The following is a 20,964-nucleotide window of genomic DNA, read 5'->3' as shown; positions in this document are numbered from 1 at the left end:
CGTATCTATACGCGACGGCGTTTTGATGCAATCGAAGCAACTCTACAAGGTGCGTATATACCGTGGTGTGGTATCAATCGTATTGTATCGTATTAATTCTGTTGAAAATTGGAGTGGTATTTTGCCGCGTTCCGAGTGAGAATTTCAGCCTCGATCCGACAGTTTTATCGAAATGACACGTAGATTTCTAACACGATAGCTGTAGTTTGATCCAATTCGCCATGTGAGTATAGCTATAACGATCACTTCCCCGTGCTGGGTTTTGGTGGTTAAAATCCATCATCATTGACATCTCTCTGTCGGGCGTTTGCGAAAATTGCCGTGTCGGCAATTGAAGCTTTCGCTTTTCCACGGTTTGAGTATTACCGATAACTATGTCGAGCCTTTTCGTGAGAAATACGCTATGTGAACTCGTTCGATTTTGTAAAATGCAGAGATATAACAAGCATCCTAAACTCTAGATTACTGTAGAGGCTATAGAGAAAGAAAGAGAGAGAAAGTGAGAATAAATGAAGGAGTGAGAAAGGATTAGAACGAAAGAGAAAGAATGTATTTTACACATACAATATGCACATACACGCAGAATTTTTTTTCTCAAGCTTAGTCAGAAATTAATCATATCTATGTGTATAATAAGTATATAGTTTGGAAAAATGGAAATTGAATTTATACTGTTCCATTTCTAGAAATCATTTTACAAGCTATATGTTTAATAGTATTTTTCTTTGTGACTTGACATAGCATATATCTGTGACATCAGAACTTGATCCAAAATATTATATTAAAATATAATGTAACTGAAAATTAATTTGTTTGTCATAAAATTAGTATACTAGTATATACTAATCTAAATTATTATTGTATTTGTAATTATAAGATGATAGTTTATTATTTATTTGACTAAATCTACTCTTAATTTTATTTGATTTATTTGACTTTTGTGCAATCTGTTGTTACAGAGTGTTCAATTGCTGTAGTAACAATTTGTCATAATCATGTCTTATCCTGGTCAACCACCTATGGGTATCCCAGGAATGCCTCCGATGCCATATATGGTTGGTCCACCTCCACCGATTATAGGTGGAGTCATGCCTATGACCCATGTAAGTAAACTTATTACATTAAAGCATGATAGATGTATGTTGATATTGATTGACTATCTGTTTAAATGCATTGTATTCATTTTTATACGAGTTAAATGGTTATTTGTATATAATACTTTTGCTTTTGCTACCATTAAAAAATTTGTTTTGGAATTGCAATTTATAAAATATATGTAAAAGCATAATCTTACATGCAACACACATATATAATGAAAATTGATTAATACATATTATTCTGTATTATTTTCTACATATAAAGCACATATATATACATTGTATATACATAGCTTTCTTTAAATTTTTTTAATGCATGATATGCAAAGAATAATGGACAATTCGATACTTCATAACAATATTTAGTTAATTGACATAAAAATAATTAATCGTGCTATTAGAGAGGGAGGGGAAAAATGGCGTGCATGAGTAGACATGTGCATAATTAAGAATCCTACCATTTATAAAACATAGATGATTCCAACACCCGTATCTGCGATGCAGACATCTGCGCCAGCCGTACGGTACTCACGCAATCAAAATCGCCACGATAACAATCGAAGGCGCGAGAGAGAATCTGGTCCACCTGTAACGGTATTCATCGGTAATATAATGGATAGAGCGCCCGATGTAATGATACGACATATTCTGGGTGCGTGTGGGCATGTTCTCTCTTGGAAGAGAGTACAAGCATTCGGCTTTTGTGAATATGCGGGTCCTGACGCTGGTCTCAGAGCAGTCCGTTTGCTCCATGACATGGAAATAGGCACTAAAAAACTTGTTGTTAAAGTGGATGCTAAAGCTAAGGTAGTCTTGGATCAATTCAAAAGTAAGTTCTTGATAAAGGTAAGAAGTAAAATAAGATTTTTAATAAAGTAAATTATAACATTTTACTTCATAGCTGAACGAAGGAAGAAACTCAGAGGTGGTCAATCACCGCTGCAAGATGAAACGCTCGGCGAAGGAGCTGATGGCGAAGAAGGTGAAGATTATATGGATGAAGGTATGAGAGTAGTCGACGCAGACGCGCTCACTCGCATCAACCAAATCATATCTGAACATGCTGTAGATCTAGAAATGGCGCAGGTGGCTCCAGGTAATTATTTACTTAATCACTTTTCTTATATAGAATACAAGAAAGTATCTTACTATAATTTATTGTAGAGGAACACCAGACAAAAATGGTATCTAAATCCTTAAATTTGGACGATGCGGAAATAGAAGAGAGTAAAAGAGACTTGATTACCCGAGAAATTGGCAAATTCAGGGAGGTCATGAAGGTAATTATTATTATTACGAGTACCTCTAAATCTTATTTTTCCTTTTTTTTTTTTTCTTTTCTATCCATAAAAAATTTGTTGTATTCATGAAAGATAGAATTTTGATGTTTCTTAAAAATATATCGGAAAAGTTTTCATTGATTTATTAATATCCATGAAAAAATTGATGTTGTGTATGTGTAATACTCGGCCTACGAAGCATTATAAACATATCTGCTTATTAAATAGAACTCATTGCAAAATAATGGAAAGTCAACGGAATAAAATAATGCATTTCAGATGCAGCAAGGTCAGATAAAGTGATTTAATCGTGTCATTCATATATTAGCGATAATATATAATATAATATGTGTATATTTTTTTCGAGTATTTATATATCTACTCTTATTGTTTATCTTCTTGTATCTTTTTTTATTGTTTTGATATAAAACTTAGCAATATATTTTTTATCTTTTATCTTTCAGAATTTCAAGTATATGTTTGTAATACTTTGTATTATTAATTGTTGTTTTTTTCACGATGTTAATTTTATATATATTTTTGTCGGTTCATTTATAAATTCATGACATTTGAATACATTAATAACGTCAATCGAATGTATAGTTTACATATCCAAAATTTGAGTAAATCTTGAGAATATTGAATGTACAAAAACATTGTTATGTTAGTTCTTATTGATTTAGATAAAATCAGAGGTATACAGCAATATAATAAATCTATGAATTCGTGTTATACACGAAAGAAAGAACTCATCTTTTAATGTTTATCGATGAATTGCCGCTAATATCTATCGTATATATGTTGCGATCGGACACAAATCATATGCATAACATCTACGTGATCTGAATGATAAAACTTAGGGATGCAAATTGATGAAAATGTCTTGTTGCAATATTGAAAGTGTCCAATCGCATACACATTCTATCGCAGATGTTGGTAATTAGACTCTTTCTATCTCTCTTTCTGTCTCTCTCTTTCTTTCTCTCTCTCTCTTTCTTTCTCTCTGTGTACACTTAAAATGTAAATGTATTTGAATATATGTATACAAGAGAGGATTACAAGAATTTCGAAAGTCGTAGCTTTTAAGTATTTTGTGGTAAAGTGCGTGTGTGCTATATTAGCTCTGAACAATTGGAGCCATGACTCGTTGCTATAATTATAATAACAGGCAGCGTGCGTCGCACACAGCAAACGCACACGCCTAGGAATGCTGTGTATGGGGACCACCCTTTCACTCACTCATTGGCTCTGAAGGGAGTCAATCACAGCACATCCCTCGTATTTTCGCAGGCGGCTGCAGGCTCGTCGGTAAGTCAGAGTATAATCCAAACAACCAAACAAAAAAAAAAAAAAAAGAAATGCGCAATACATTAAGAGGAGACTCGCATAGTTCTCCGCGACAAACTGACAACATGTAGCTGATCAGTTTGTTTCTATTGGTATTCTGTTTTACTGACTCGTCGCAAATACAGATCTGTGCTACATTGCGGCTATTATATTTTTTGACTCTTTAGAGATAGATATTACGATTTATTTGGTACTAAACTAACTTTATCTACTTCTATATATGTCATGCTAAACTGCTAGCAAAATGTCGAATATATTTTTTAACATGCCAAAAAATAGTGTATCGAAATAATGAGTTCTTTCTATTTATTGTGCAGCTATATTTTATTTTTAGACAAAAGACAAAGATACATTTCTTATTTCTTTTATGTACACTGTATATTTGAATATATTTATATAACTTATTTATTTTTTGGTTATTACGTATTCTGTTTTTATTAAAAATACGTTAATCGTGAATACACATTAAAATAATTTATCCGATTGCTGCAAATTGCTATAAATTATTGATATACTTATATCACTAAGTATTTATTCGATATAATAGTTAATTGACAGAAATAAATATTGCTTCTACAAGGTGGGCCACTGGAAACAAAATAATATTTTTCTTATATTTGAAGATATAAAAAGTATTTAGAATAAATGATCAATGAAACTGTGAATGATCAATGAGTGATCAATCAAACAATGCAATATCTGCAATAAAAAAATAAAGTAATAAATATTTTTCTAAGAATTCTTTATTTCAATATTATACTAGATTTATTGATGTGTACTCTTTTTAATTAGATATTGTTATTTAATAGAATTAGGATTCGACTCGGGTTTTTCAAATCCTAGATTTCAAATCCAGGCCTTATTCTAAATATTTCTCAACTTCAAATGTAAGGAAAATCTTTAAATTTTTTGTTTCTCGTCAATCACCATGTATATATACACTACCATGTATCGCGTTTAGATTAACGAGGAATATATCTCATGAGTATCTACATTTTTTTCACGCGCACATATCCTGTAATATCAACTTGAAACGAAATATCAAAGTGAATGAAGGAACAATTCTTTGCAAACGAATGTTATGTTAATTACTTACGCTGACGCCTAGCAGTCTAGTATTCGCATATTGAACGTAGGTAAGCGGTTGTCCAGGTTGCTTTCACGCACACAGTCTAGGATTGGAACGTATTATCATTTTGAGCAAAACACACTTTGGCGCTGACACATTTTTTACACCTTTGATAGACTATTTGATAGGGCCGGGAGACTCTCTGTGCGCTACACACAATGAAATTGATTTTGTCCATCACCAAATGGCGACTGTTCAGTTGTTGTCTTTATTTTGTGTAAACAGCTTCTGTCAGCGTCTCGATCAGACATGTAGTACCTAGGTGCGCGCTCTTCCATTCTCCGGTACCACCACACTGACTGACCAAGTCAACTTCACACCGTGAGTAAACTTCACAACCATGAGCCAACACAAGCATTCGGTTCTTGTAGTATTTTTGCTAGTGAACTGCCCAACTGAGAAATACCTTTTTGACCACGTTTCATGTTTCAGCAGTCTATTCTCTCCTCACAATGTGCATTTACTTTTATATGCACTGAGTTATTCTACCCTTGTTAGATCTTAAACCATGGGTTACCGTATGGACAAAGTAATTATATTTCGTGTGTTAAAATAAATGTAAACTAATGAGATATCGTTTTTTAATTAGAGAGAATAATCAAAGATTAAAAAAGTTACATTCTCTCAAATTTTATTATATTGCAATAACAAATATATTAATATCATAACGATATTATTTCTATAATCATATATATCAGGGAGGACATTAAAGAGAAGAAAAAAGTATTTTGCTTAATGATTTAACGAGCAACAATTTGATGGTAGAAAAGTTATATATTTTTTTAGAATATTTAAATATAGATATATGTCCAGATAAATAAATATGTTAATGAATATTATAAATACATTAGATTCCTTTGTATGATGATCGCAGAATAAACAACGTCAAGATTGATTTTCCAAACAGTAACCCATTTTTGGATAGTAGTATAACGAATAAGGATGAAACATACTAATTTATTTCTAAAACGTTGCGTTTATAATACGAGACGATAACGGTGGGCAAACTATTGTGCATTTGATATTCAACAGTTTGCTGCATCGGCTGCCATAACGCGTGTAACCATTACCAGAGGAAAACAAATGTTGTCAGACAGTGTGAGACAGTTTCTTGGCAAATGTGAAAAGATCTTTTGGTGGGATACCCTTCTTCGTGATGACTGCGCCTCCGATTGGTATAATACTTTCTAATAATTATTGAATATTGATCAAGAATGTCTAAATAATCTCAAGACCCCTTTCAAACTCTTAGATTTTTACTATAGATTTAGACTATCGATTTTACAGGCACATTTGCAATGTTGTAAGTACATTGGGTGGCCTCTGCGATGCATCTGTTAATAGCGTTAAGGTACTTAAATTATAAGCTAAAATCTCTAAGATAACTCTTATGTCTGTATCCAAACATTTGTACCTGCACTTAGGTAATTGATATGTAAACGAGATTTCTCGCGTAAGATGCTGCCGATCGAGCATACTCCAGTGGAGTGAGTATACCATATTGAAATGAACATCTCTCTACATTCGTTATGTCAAATGATTAAGGCTTATACAACTAGTAATCGTTCTATATGCGATATAGATTTCACGTGATTCTGTTTTCTATTTTCTATATATATATATATATATGTTCTTTCTGTTTATTGTTGACAATGCAACAGAAACATTTCTCAATAATTACATTTTGACAAAATTTATTTGACAAATTGTGATATATGCGAATTTTTTATTTCAAGTTTTGTTGAATAAATTAGTATTTATTTTTTTCTATTCTCATACGATCATTAGGAAGATCTTTGTTTGCTGACATTTATTGGATGTAATGTCTTTTGTTGCATCTAAGAAAAATACGATTGCTAGTTCCTTGGTTCCATCATTATCACAGATCGACACGCTTGTTTCAACCTTTTTGTCTCACCTGCATCTGCATTCTTGTGTTTTATAGAAGCAGGAGGAGGAGAAGGCTCAAGTAAAGCGAAAGAAGGAAGCCGTCGAGAAGGAAGAACGCGAGAAACGAGAAAAGGAACGGCGCGATAAGCGCGACGATGATGCCTCCAAGGATGATCAGGATGGAGACTCTGGTAGTCCTACATCTCATAAAGGTCGTAGTGATAGTACCGGCAGCAATAGACGAGATAAACGTCGAACTAGATCAAGGTAAACTATCGTTTGCATAGGATAGATGCACCATTGAACGATGTATGAAGCGTATAATATTTCTTATATCAAAATATTTTTGTAAATAGAAAATATGCATGATAGACATGATTTAATTATATTGTATAGATGCGTATGCGATCTATATTATGCCCTTTCTGGATATTTACCAGTGGCTTCATTATCTTTTACAACTTTTTCTGTCTTATCTCATGTATAGAATAAATTCTTTTAATGTATCTTTTTTATTTGCAATCGCTTTATAAACTGTTTGAATTTGCCAGATCTAAGGAACGTGATAGAGATCGATTGAGGGGCGACCGAGACCGAGATCGCGATAGAGACCGTGAGAGAGATCGAGAGCGAGAACGAGAACGCGAGCGGGAGCGGGATCGGGATCGCGAAAGGGAACGTGAACGAGAACGCGAGCGAGATAGGGAGAAGGAGAGAGACCGAGAGCGAGAGAGGGAACGAGAGCGGGAAGAGGTGAGGAAAACCGAAAGGGAGATTATGCGTGAGAGGGAGGAGGAGGAAGAAGCAAAAGAAAGGAAAAAAAACGAGAGGCGAGCCAGGGAAAAGGAGGCGGCGTACCAAGAACGTTTGAGGGCGTGGGAGACACGCGAACGACGCAAACAGAAGGAGTACGAGAAGGAAGCCGAGAAGCGGCGCGCGAAACGTGAAGCTAAGGAGAGGGAGGCAAAACGTTTGAAGGAGTTCCTCGAGGATTACGATGACGATCGCGATGACTCCAAGTATTACAAGGGCAAAGAGTTGTCTCGCCGGCTCGAAGAACGAGCACTGGAGGCTGAAGCAGACTCGCGAGATCGTTGTGCAGAACGCCAGGAGCTTCAACGTCTACGCGATAAGTTATACGCAGATACCTCCAATCCAGATCCTGCTGCGGAATTCGAAAGGGTAATTATATTCTTGATCTTTGAATATAAAATATATATTTTTATAATTATAACTAAAACAAAATTATAAGAGAGAGAATTGATTTTAACAAATTTCAATTTTCCATTTTCCTTTTCTCTAAACTGAATTTAAAAATCCAATTTGTAGAAAATACTGATATAATATACTGATTATAATATTATATAGGAATTAATTCTTTTTACATACATTATAATTTAAAGTGTTATACTTCATAGAATTATCTAATTATCTATATAATTATACAGTTATTAATTCACAAGGAAATACAAAAAAAGAGATTCTTTACATTTTTTATTTATCTTTATGATCTGCTTTTATTAGTTGAAAGCCGAAAGAGAAGAACAGTATAAGCCTAAACCAGTGATAACTATAATCGACGAAGAGGAAGAGAAAACGGTGAAGAAAGATAAAGAAGTAATGCCTCCAATTGAAACAGAGCCAATAGAGAGTGACAGTGATGACGGCGTGCAATTTGACGAGATTTCACAACCGGAAGCACCGTCCAGGACACCACCGCGACAGCACCATCATCACCATCGACGACATCATAGACATCATCAGAATCATCATCGTGACGGCGAAGAGACCCAGGAAGGACTCGTGGAGGTGGACCGAGAGAGTCTAAAAGATGCACGGCCATCACCTGGGCATCAATCAGCCGCGACACCTGCTCAATCCATTCCACCATCATTAGATGAAGATTCACGTATGTCCCTTGTCAGTGAACCAGAAAAGACAAGCAGTAGTGAGTGTATCTTTTATATATAGATATATCTGTATAAATTACTTCGTTACAATTCATTTTCATATAATACAACTTTGATTAACATTAAATATTTAAAAGTTATATAAATTATTCATATAAATTTTTTCACGTACAATTGCATCTTTCCTTGTTGTAGGTAACTTTGTTCCATTTGCTATGGGAAGTGGAGGCAATCGTGCTAATGATCATAGTATAGGTAACAAAACACCGGCCAGTCCTAATATCGTTGCTAATACGAATTCACAACAAACAAATCAAACGCGTAAGAGAGGTCGTATTGACGTTAAAGATGTATTTAATAACGATGACGATGATGATGCTGCTAATAATGCGAAGAAGCGTAAACTTGTACCTCTAGGTAAATATCTTATTTTCATTACTTTAATGAAGAAAATTGAGAGTCGACATACTCACAGAATCTATATTTTCATAGATTATGGAGATGAGAAAAAAAAGAAAACTGAGGAAGCTACGAAAACAGGCAAAGAAGAAAATACCAAGAGTCAAGAAGAAAAGCGAAAGCACATAAAATCACTTATAGATAAAATACCTACTGATAAGAACGCATTGTTTGGCTATCAACTCGATTGGGCACTCATCGATAACGTAAGTGTTATTTACAATTAAGTTTTTCTTCTTGAAACTTTCTTATCTTAAAGCCAGTTTTGTCAATATTATTTAGCTACATCTTGATTTAATTTTTTTTTTATGTTAGATAAAATCAGCTTTTATAAGCATCCAATATTCCAAATTTTTACATATTTTATTTGTTCATTTAGACATTGATGGAGAAAAGGATAAGACCTTGGATTAATAAAAAGATTATTGAATATATTGGCGAACCAGAACCTACTTTAGTGGATTTTATTTGTAGCAAAGTAATGGCAGGTAGTTCTCCTCAAGGAATACTAGATGATGTACAGATGGTAATTATATCATGTAATTTTTCTCGCATGTTTATCACATGGATAAATCTCTTGAAAAATATATATTCTACTTATTTCAGGTGTTGGATGAAGAAGCAGAAGTGTTCGTAGTCAAAATGTGGAGGTTATTAATTTATGAAGTGGAAGCTAAAAAAATGGGCTTAGTGAAATAAATGAAGTGTCATCCGTCAATTTATCAACTCATGGGTTTATATTACATATAAAATACTTTCGAGACTAAGAATGTTTAGAGACTACATAAATGCAGTTTAATATCATACTATTATATAGGAATTCTATCCTATACAAGAGAAAGCACAAGTGTTGCTCGATTAATAGGTGGTACTAAGTGTGTAGTAATTATAGCGTTAAAATAAACTTGTAATTAAGATTTATAATATTCAATGTGTTCCTCAATTTATATGCAAATATCGTTAGGCGGATAAGTGATGACATTCCCATAATAAAATTAAATATTTATATCTTAGTATATAAATATTTTAATTAATATCAAGTTTTTATTAATTGTTGTATATAATGATCGTTTTCATCATTTACAAACTGCACAAAATTCAACAATAGTTCATACGAACTGTATGAAGAAGAATTATTAATAATTGACAATAACGATTGAAAGAAATATTTTTTTCTTATCTGTTATCTAAGAAATAGATAACTAGAGAAAATAAAATAATTCTGAATTGGACAGTTAATCTTTTCATTAAAAAATCAAAATTATTTTCATCAAAATTATTTTAATATTAAATTTATTAATATCTAATTAAGAACAAATATATTTCTTTTAATCGTTTGCTTTGGATCAATTTTTCAATGTATGTATAAAAAATTATATCACAAAAAATACACGTTGCATTACTTAATTATAAAATAAAGAATTTGATATAATAGGTCGAGAATATTACAACGATAAATAATAATAATGAGTATTCTCAGCAGGTTGGATTAGGTTATTCAATTTCTATCATTTATTAAGAATAGAAATTAGTACTAAAAAATTATTATGTATTTATTTTCCAATGTTTATTAGTCTCAATATTAAGAACTAAATAACACACTTAGTGTGAATGCTTTGTACATGGAATCGTAGGCGCGTGTATCATATTTATAAATATACATGTATTTCAATTAAATATGCATTTGTATGGCCATAATTTTATGCTAATACAGATAACAAAAACTTTATAATAAATAAACTTTGGAAATGGATATGTTTAAAGTGTGTTGTTTCGACTTGTACTTCTTTATTATATTTCTTTGATATTTTGTTTATTTTTAAAAATTTAAGACTTGAATTTAAATTATTTAAATGGACTTAAAATTTTAGAGAGTGTTTCTTGAAAAATCATAATTAGTCCCTTTTTATAATTAGCCGCCTATTACTCGACTATTTTTTCCTGATATTTTATCATTTCTTATGAATTTAAGTTTCAGTAATTTTAAAATGTCGATAGTTACAAATATCGACACACGCTTATTAATCGACATTACTTATCAATATTACATAGTTTTATTTTACTCAAACAGTAGATGTCGCCACATGTATTACTTGTATCGATACGTTTTCCGTATTGAAAGAATGAGGGATTCTGTTTGGCCCTATATATAAATATATAAAAAACAAATATATATTAAAGACAAATTTATATAGAATTTATATAGAAAGCTAGATGCTGCAAATAATTGACTAATATTGCAAATAAAATGTGCATCAGTAAAAATAACTTTACATATTTAAAGGATTTATACTTTACATTTAAATTTTATGTTACATGTTGTAAAGAATTGATCTCAAGTTAAGTTTCAACGCGAAACTAGCTGCGAGATCAACAAATCTCTTTGTTATTCATTCAACTTTTCGCCGTTTATTATTGTGAAAACATATGCCAACAATCTGATTCCTTTAATGTTTATTATTCGCGTCATGACGTATATAAAACGGTGATTAAGTAATCGAACAGCAGAAAATGATACGAAACTCCCACTTTTGTATTAGTTCTATATTGGTCTGACAGATATTCATTATAATTAATTTGATACGAGCACATTTACGTACTATTTTTACTGAGACGAACAGATCCAGGTTTCCTCTTTTGTGACAAAAAGTAATGATATGCAAATTATTAATAGGACTCTCGAGATTCACATAATCGTGCAAATGAGTGTATGATATAAATCGGAGTTCCCCGAAAAAGAAGAAAAAGGTTGTCGTTTATGCGTTTTTTTTTTTTTTTTTTTTTTTTTTCATAATGTTCGCCTTTTTCATCTTTGAGATTAATCTGTTTATTCGTGATTCAAACTTTTTGCATTGCACGATGAGACATTTTTAATTTTGAAAGTTTCTTCATGAACTTATATATAGCAAAAATTGCTTTGCATCTTAGTGTAAAAAATACTATATTGTTTCACTTTTATTGTGCCATATTTTAACGTGTGACTGATTTAAAATGATTTATTCTTTTAACGAAAATATTGAAATATTTATAATTTTTTAATTTTACTTAGATTATTATTTAACTTTTATTGATTTTATTTAATATATATGATTCTAGATTTAATAATAGTATTTAAAAAGTATTTTCTTTTTCTAATTAAAAATCATATATACCTGTGTGGTGTGTGTGTGTGTGTGTGTGTGTGTGTGTGTGTGTGTGTGTGTGTGTGTGTGTGTGTGTGTGTGTGTGTGTGTGTGTGTGTGTGTGTGTGTGTGTGTGTGTGTGTGTGTGTATAAAATCAAATTAATTTTAGATATATATCAATATTAAATTATATCAAATATCGTTAGTAAGCATATCGTTTACGCTTTACAGAGACTATTTTAAATTGACAAATAGTATTTAATAATTAATATTGTAGAACACAGTTTTAATTACATTGATTTCAAGTTTGATATCAAACTTAGACGGTATTCATTCTTGGAACATGAAAATTTTTTAGATGTTTTCGAAAGCAAAATTTTAGCAATTTTCACAAATATTTTCATATATTTCCATATGTGTGTAAAATTTCTCTTTTTTAAAATGGGACAATGCATAAATATTAAATAATAAAGAGTAAAACATATATAACTTATGGATTTCGAAATGGATTTTCGATAGATATTATTTATTTCATATATAATTCAAACTTAAATATCTTTATATGAAAAATTATAAGGAAATATTCTATATTTCATAAACAGATCTGATATATTATCATCGTACATTTGCCGAGAACACAGTGATATAACATTAGCAGAATAACATTTTTCATAAAACTTAAGTCTATTTCGAACATTAATGCCCTTTTGTTTCGGTATTATATCCAATGTTTCTCTATTGCCTGCCGAATTTTGAAAACGGATAATCGGAACACACAGACGATTTTTTCAATTGATTAAATCGTCAAAAATCAATTGTTAAGTTTTTTCATATTCTAAATTTATTGCATTCACCTCACGTTCGCTCACGATTTTCGTGAAGAGAAGTGCTAAGAAAAACTGCGCAAAACGATCTAACAATAAGACATCTTCCAATTTCTTCAGTATTATATCGAAGTAGTAAGTAGTGTATTCTGAATCTGTTTCAGCTGTAGTCGCCGTCGTTTTGCAACAAATATGTAGCGTAATCATTCTCTTGAGAATATTTCTCCGTTCCCAAGAATAACATATGTTATTCGCAGAAGAGTATTAATCTTCCGGATCGCACATATAACCTGTAACACATTTCATTTCTAATTAATTGTTCATGAAAGCGATAATTTGATAATCATCGGTAAAAATATATAAAATTATTTATTAATATTGAATATCATCTATCTAAGGTAAAATATAATTAACAGAACATAGAAGACATAAAATCACCAAACATTGAAATTCATAGAAAACAAGAAAAATTTCAAAATTTTTTAATTCAAAATAAGATTAACATATTAGCTCGAGATTAAAGATATTTATTAACATAAGATTATATAGTAATAACAATAAAGAGCTCTGTGTGTATGTGAGTGTGTGTCGTGTGTGCGCGTGTGTGCGTAATGTAAATATACAGTATATTGTAAAAATTATTTTGCATAGATACATAGATAGATATACATAGAGACAAATGTTTGACAACATGTTTTAAAATGCAAAAATGTGAACAAAATATATAAAACTGTATTTGCGGATTATCATATAAATATCATATAGATTTGCATTTTTGCCACTACTTTATCCTAGTGCATTGTTTTATTTGTCAATTTAAAGATATCGCATTCGAATGTTATAATCTGCCATTGTACCGAAGAGAACTGGAATTTCAATATCTCTTTCCCTTAATATCTCTCCCTCTCTATTAACTTCAACTCCGATGCCACAAAAACTTGTGAAACGAAATTACGCGCCGATAAGTAACGACGGTTCACCAACAATGGCGAATCGAATCGCTGAGAAGCATAGGAGAGAAAAAGGGAAAGAGAGAGAGAGAGAGAGAGAGAGAGAGAAAGAGAGAGACACGGCAATTTAAATAAATTAACCGAGCTCGAGCGTATCCAGTACCGATACTTTCACCGAGTTAAAGAAAAGGAAGAAGTATTCGAACAAATTCACGTGTTGGATAATTGCGATTAATGACTATTTTTATTAACACTCGTAATTTTTATTTTTCTACTAATCAATAATTGTACAGATTGTGTCCAATTAATGTCAGATGACGTAAAATTAATTATCGTTCTGAACTGGGAAAGGACTGTGAACATTCTTTCTATATATATTAAATATACAATTGAACTTTCTTCGGAAATGTAACATTAATCAATAGAATAGAGTTAAATGTGAAGTTTATTATTTTTATTTCAATTCATGTTTAGATGAATTGAAATCAAAATAATAAACTTCACATTTAATTCTATTCTATTGATTAATGTTACATTTCCGAAGAAAGTTCAATTGTATATTTACAACTCTCTTAATATTATATATAAAATTGATTAATTATTAATTAATTGGTTAATATAGAAAATAAATTAACGAGGCTTAAGAGTCACTTTATCGAGTTAAATATATTCACCCATGTTTATTAAATCAGATAATTACTTAAGAAGATCAAAGTACATTCGTTTTCACATTGCGCAATATCGTGCAATGTTTAATTTATCGCTCAAATTGTTACATCGACAGAATCCCACGTGATCCGATCCATACGATCTCGTGATATACTTCGATACCATACGGAAGATGTAAGGAAAGAAAACAAGGAGAAAATACGATCGTCTTGGAATTTTCCAAGTATATTAGAAGGAAACGTCACCGATACTCGCCGAGACGATGTCTTACATCGTATTAGCAACAACAAAATCTTCACGTATTTTTTAGGCATAATATATCGATATAAGAAGGATAAGCTGTGTAATTATCAACAACGTTATGTAACAATTACTTCCTCTAGACAGTAATTTTGTTGAATAGATTTGTAAGACTCGTTGTAAAATCAATAGTACAGTAACAAATGAATAACATAGAATTTCATTGTTTCTCATTAACATAGAAAAACGATAGATAATAAGATAAGATGATAATTAATTTATTTTAATGAGATGTGTATTTACCTTATCGTAAATATTTTTTAATTGATCTCAAAACTAAATGTTCCTTTTTACAATGTAAACTATGTGTTTGGAAAATTGCAGGGTTCTCTGCATTTGAATTTTAATTATAGACTCATAGATCAATCTAAATCCGATTTCTCCTTAACTAGGATGTCGGGACGCCGATAATTTTCCGCGATGCTTTTCGCAACGTAAACTAGATAAACCATAGATTTTCCAACGATTAAGATAAAGTAATTTTTCCGTTTCGTTTGCAAAAAGGAAATCAACGTCATAATATAAAAGGCGATATGACACGGTAGATTAAAAATCGCGTTAGTCACTTCCGTTGCGTCGGTATCTCAATGCGCAAGAATTATCGTCGTTGCAATTTCACGCGTCACTTTCCAGATTGATTGCTCTCCATCTCTCTCTCTCTCTCTCTCTCTCTCTCTCTCTCTCTCTCTCGCTCTCGCTCTTTTTCTCACGCGTGTGTAAACGCCATGGCGTACCTTCCCCAATAATAATCTCGCCGATCGACGATGGAGTTTCGCAATTCGGCTCGCGCTCACGTACTATCGACCCTCTTTCCTCACCGTATCGTAGAAAGTGTAGCAACTCCACATGTGTGACTCATGCCACCATCGCGGCGATCGCATCCGACGCGATGGAATTGCGCCGTGTGTTGGCTCAGCTAAGCGACTCATCGCCGCCGCCGATTCCCACGGCGTGTAAAATCTATGTCGCAATCGCGATTCACGAGAATATCAACGGTAACAAGGGTAAATTTAAAAAAAATTGTATATACAAACGTTATGCATTGTCACTGCTGGTGAGCTAATCAAATTTAAGCCTTTCGACATTCCAACACGTCAACGAACCTTGCAGAAATATGTAACAATGCTTCAACTATTTTCGACGTTTTCAATTTCCCTTCTCAAAAATTTCTGTTCTTAAAATTTACAATTTAAATAATGATTATGCTAATTAATATAAAATTATTATTAAAAACATTAAATTATTATTATTATTATATTTACCAAATTATTATATTTACCAAATACCAATCGTATGAAATTGTATCTTACGTCTTTATTATTGCTTATATCGTTTTTTTATCGTATAAATACATGTTTTTCTCGAGAAATTATCTGAAATTGCCCCCATGATTATTAAATAATCACGTGTCCGAAACTGTTACCGTGATTATCAAATAATCATTTTGAAAATACATTTGATCTGGCTATCGTCCTCGAGATTAAACCAGCACGAGGAAGCTCGTGGGCAGTGCAGAAGAAGGTGTCGAAGAGAGACGGTAGTAAGAAAGAGTAATGCAGGAGCAAAAGGCAGAAAACACCGGTAGGCAGTTTTGTAGCTGTTTTTATCAGCTTCTGGGCATCGAGGGTCCAGAGGCCCGATCATGGCAGGACGCATCTTGGGGGTTCGTGTGGGAACGTACGTCTCTTTAGTGTACCATCTCTCTCCCTCTCTGTCTCTTTTTCTTTCTTTCTTCTCATTCTCTCGCCGTCCTCCCGTTCCTCTCCTCTTCCTCTTTGGCGAGTCCGCCTTTTTTCTCCATTTAGACCGGCGATTCGTTCCTCCCTCGCGTCCACCCTCCCCTCCCTCCCCCTTCTCGCTCCTTTCGCGCGCTCGTCCTCTTCATCGAGACTGGCTGCCTTCGGGTACCACTTGGGTCATCGGGGTCACCCTCCGCGGTGCACTCGCTACGTGGTATGCCCTATATTTACGCACGGTAAGAGCACCCTGAAGAGAAGGTGGACGTCCGCCCGCTCCTCCATTCCTCTCTTTACCAAGCACCTCCGCTACGCTTTCCTCCTATCCTGTATCGCGACTGCTTCTCAATAAGCACCGATCGCGTTAAGATCGACTCACAACGCGACTGCGGGAGAATCCTTTCGATAGAGGATTGCTGAAATCGCGATCTTTCGCATACTTATGCATACTTTTAATATTGCTTTCTTTCTATTCGTTAAAAAGATATTATTTTCGTCGTTTGGGATACTCTGAAGTAGTTTTAAAGTTTTAAATTTTAAATTTAAATAGTTTTAAATTTTTACTCGCCTTTTTCAAAGATTTGATTTCTGGCAAAGAACATTGCAAAATACGATCTTTCGGAGAAATAATATACATATACGTATTTGCAATCAACAAAACATATAATTACATACATTCTTAATATATATAGAAAAATAAAAAAAAAAAATAATTTTCTACTCGTGCCAATATTTTCTCGCCATTTAAACGTCGCGAGACAGATCTGGCGGGAGATTTGGCTTTCGCAGTTTACGATTAGACGTTTTCTTTCAGGGAGCAGCGCGAATGATAAAGTGGCGCGAATAGCATAATAGGCGTGAAATTCACTCCTCTCATGAGCGGATCCTCTCGCCCAGGCGGTCTTCATTACTCGTATCGAAGAAGGTTCGTGGACGGGCGAAAAAGGAAAAAAAAAAAAAAAAAAGCTGAAGAGAGAAGAAGTTGATCGAGCCGAGTACGATCGCAACGCCGAGGTGTGCGTTCCATAAATCAGCGGGATTATTAAAAAAGGCCGCGCGCACTATTAATTTGGATTGTGATAAAGCGTTAGGCGCGCGAGCGAATACTCGCGGCGGTAAACACGGCGCGTATTGTAAGGGATTGCGACAGAACGCCTCGCAAAGGTTACAATACGAGCCGCGGTGGCGTGTTGTAACCTTTTGCGAGAACTGCATCGTATGCGCCGCGCGATAGATAATGGCTGGCACGATCGCTCCGATCGTAATTATCGTCGTTCCTGCCGCCAGACAAAACACTCACGACGAGCGTTCTCGCGTATTCGTTCAGCGACAAGATCAATCGCTGAAAGCGATCCCCGAAAGCGTGGCTTCGAGATTTCAAATATCGGGAAGTCCGAACCGAGAATTGATCGATCAAATCGACACGCTTGGAAGAGAATCTTTATTAATCGATGATAAATGGTGTAGCATAACAAAACGCGCGCGACGCGATGAATATAATAAAACATTTCTAAAGGTTAAATTATTGGAAATATAATTGAATATGCGAGATTGCTATTAAAATGCCATTTATCGTATCTCAATTAAAAAAAGTGCAATGATATCTGTGAGAGAAAACAAAATAGTTTCGACAATTATATTTATGACAATTATGAAATTTAAGTATCTGCAAACAGTTTTTCACAGTAATAAGTACAAAAGTAGTATTGAATAAAAATATAATTACGGTAATAATAATATAAATTGTTAATTGATAATGAAATAACGATTCAACTATAATTACATAATTATATAGGCTTCGTACAAATAGAATATAACATTACATTTTTCCAGTTTAGACAAATATTTTTAATAAAGTAAGCATATGCCACAATATCATTAAAAATTTAAAATAAGTTTAAAATAAGTTTAAAATAAGTTTAAAAAATACATACTGATAATAACACAATACATTAGGTACACAATACATTAGTTTATCTAACGATTTACTACAAATGATTAATATTATTATATTTTCTTGGTTCATGTAACTTGTTGATTATTCTTATTACACATAGTTGAGATGCTATTTGCGTACAAATTTCTAGTTGCTGGTACCACTTTTTTCTTTGAGTGTAAAATAAATAAATATTCATATATATATTTTTTTATCACCAGACAAAATTTTATGTTGAATAATAATTGTAAATTTGATATACTTTGCCTTACATACATTTTTTAACCAGTGATAGTTTATCTCATCGCGGATTCATTTTCGATGCAGCATGAAAGCAGTGGGAAACCGAATCCCTTTCCGGTGTGTACGAGGCTTAAATATGCTCTAGAGACCTCATGCGAGATACCACGGGGTGGTCGCAATACGCGAACGTTACTAAGATACGGGACGATGAAAAATATCTGGTATCTCGGGCCAGGATCCTTCGAACAATGGGATATCTTCGGGACCGAGTCGACTACGGTGAACAATTATTACCCCGATTGCCGGAAGATAATACTTCATCGGCGATAAAATAATGATTTTCTGCCGATCGAACAGAAACACTCGAAAATTCTTCAATAATAATCTGACGGCAGTCTATTATTTTCGTCTCTCGCATAAAATATAAAATTAATTTGCTTGTAGAGAAAGAAGGCTAATCAATTTATTTAAACTTGATAAATTTCAGGATATGGAATAATTATACAATATTCAATTTTTTATTATCACTCTTGCAATGCTTTAGAAAAGAATCAAGATAATATTAATTTTGAAACGTTATCCTATTATTCACAGACAAACGTAGTAATAAGAGTTTTATTTGAAAAATTGTCAATTCTCTTCAAATTTATTATTGCAATAAATGTATGATCTGATTTATATTGTAATTATGTTGCTGTTAAGTCTGTTGCTGTTAAGACGAAATGAATTTTGGAGTGATTCTCCCAACGAAAATGCGAATCGCTGGCGCGCATCAGTCGGATACTCTCACGGGATAGCGTAAGTGCCATTGCACTTTCGCAGTCTTGATTCTTTCTTTCACGACTTAAATCCTGCTCCCTTTTTTCCCCTCACTCGCGTTTCCTCCTTTCTCTTTTTCTCGCGGCTGAACGATGTGAACAAATTGGCCTGACGAACGTCACCAGACCTTCTGGCATTTTTGTATCTGCCACCCTCTGCGTTTCCCACACGATCTTCTCCCTCATCGCCACGCTTGGGGATGCGCAAAACCTCTTTCCGCAGACTCTTTTCGGTGAACGCGCTTTCTCCATCGAGCTGACGATGACGCAAATGCGCACTAAAACGCGAACGACGCTGTCGTCATTCGACGCTGGCGCATTCGAACTACATCTGAATGTAATATCAAATATCACATATTTCAAATAATTTTAAACAAGAAGTATTATAAATAATACTGAATAATGTAAATCGCGTTTCAGTCAAATCATTTTTTTTATAGTAAAATTAAAAATATAATTACTTTCTTTTCACTTATAAAAAAGTATTTTTGTAAAATTAAGATGAAATAGACGATTTATTGTATATTTACAAACGAAAAAATAATATAACAGAAATATAACAGAATAGTCCAGTTCGTCTAAATCGAGAAAAAAATGCGTAATCTAAATCTTTTTTCTGAACAAATTTAGATTCTTAACCGGACGTGGCATTTTTGCAACGAGGAAAGATCGATTCAATCGTGATTACGTGAATCGTTTAAACTGGTTAAGCCGATCGATAGCGAACACCTGTGCGTTTGCGGTTAATAATGACCGCAATAATCGGACCATTTGAGATAAAAAGATTTAAATGGCTGACGTGAGTACGCGCGAGAAAAATATCTTTATAAATTATATATTTTTTAATGCAATTCAAATATTTATATATCTCAACGAAATGAGATCATTATGTACACATCTCGTAGTCCTTCTTGGCGATTGCGATCAATTGCATAAGGAGAATTCTGGAGAGGGCATGACGCAATTCTCACGGTCTGTAACAGAAGGAAGAAGAAAGGCAGTCAAAGGAGAAGTGTGTTATAAATTTCTGTGAAATTACAGTGGCAGTCATCTTGTAAATTTAAGGAAAAATATGAATAAATTTTGTCATTCAGTTTTATTTATGACAGTTTTTTTTTTGTTCTTAAATAGAGGCAGTTCCAAGCAATTAAAAATTTAATTAGTAGAAATTTATTTTTATTTAATTAATAGAATTTTATTTTTATTAATACGTTTGTACCACAACTCTATTCTTTTTAGTTGAATTTCTTGTA

The 20,964-nt window shown here is 33.0% G+C and overlaps 1 protein-coding gene and 1 long non-coding RNA gene across 3 annotated transcripts; both read left to right on the top strand.

Moving 5' to 3' along the window:
- Positions 1–40: 40 nt before the first annotated feature.
- LOC105425753 (RNA-binding protein 25) lies at positions 41–10,038 on the top strand. Of its 2 annotated transcripts, none has more exons than XM_011636656.2 (12): positions 41–223; positions 960–1,103; positions 1,602–1,926; positions 1,999–2,193; positions 2,262–2,377; positions 6,799–7,010; positions 7,295–7,925; positions 8,268–8,691; positions 8,849–9,070; positions 9,146–9,318; positions 9,492–9,638; positions 9,719–10,038. In XM_011636656.2, exons 2-12 carry the CDS (start codon positions 996–998, stop codon positions 9,809–9,811), a joined length of 2,646 nt encoding a protein of 881 aa, XP_011634958.2. In that variant the 5' UTR covers positions 41–223; positions 960–995; the 3' UTR covers positions 9,812–10,038. The 2 variants fall into 2 exon arrangements, with proteins under 2 accessions (XP_011634958.2, XP_011634957.2); XM_011636655.2 differs by having other exon boundaries at positions 1,572–1,926.
- LOC148937124 (uncharacterized) lies at positions 3,692–6,776 on the top strand. Its single transcript, XR_016138656.1, has 3 exons — positions 3,692–6,028; positions 6,141–6,204; positions 6,278–6,776. It is a non-coding gene; the product is annotated as an uncharacterized LOC148937124 (long non-coding RNA).
- Positions 10,039–20,964: the final 10,926 nt, after the last annotated feature.

The sequence above is a fragment of the Pogonomyrmex barbatus genome, unplaced genomic scaffold (assembly GCF_055798465.1).
Source record: "Pogonomyrmex barbatus isolate J1 unplaced genomic scaffold, ASM5579846v1 scaffold16, whole genome shotgun sequence".
In the NCBI taxonomy this organism is placed as follows: Eukaryota; Metazoa; Arthropoda; class Insecta; order Hymenoptera; family Formicidae; genus Pogonomyrmex; species Pogonomyrmex barbatus.
Note: the sequence above shows the minus strand (reverse complement) of the source record. Positions and strands in the feature narration are given on the sequence as shown.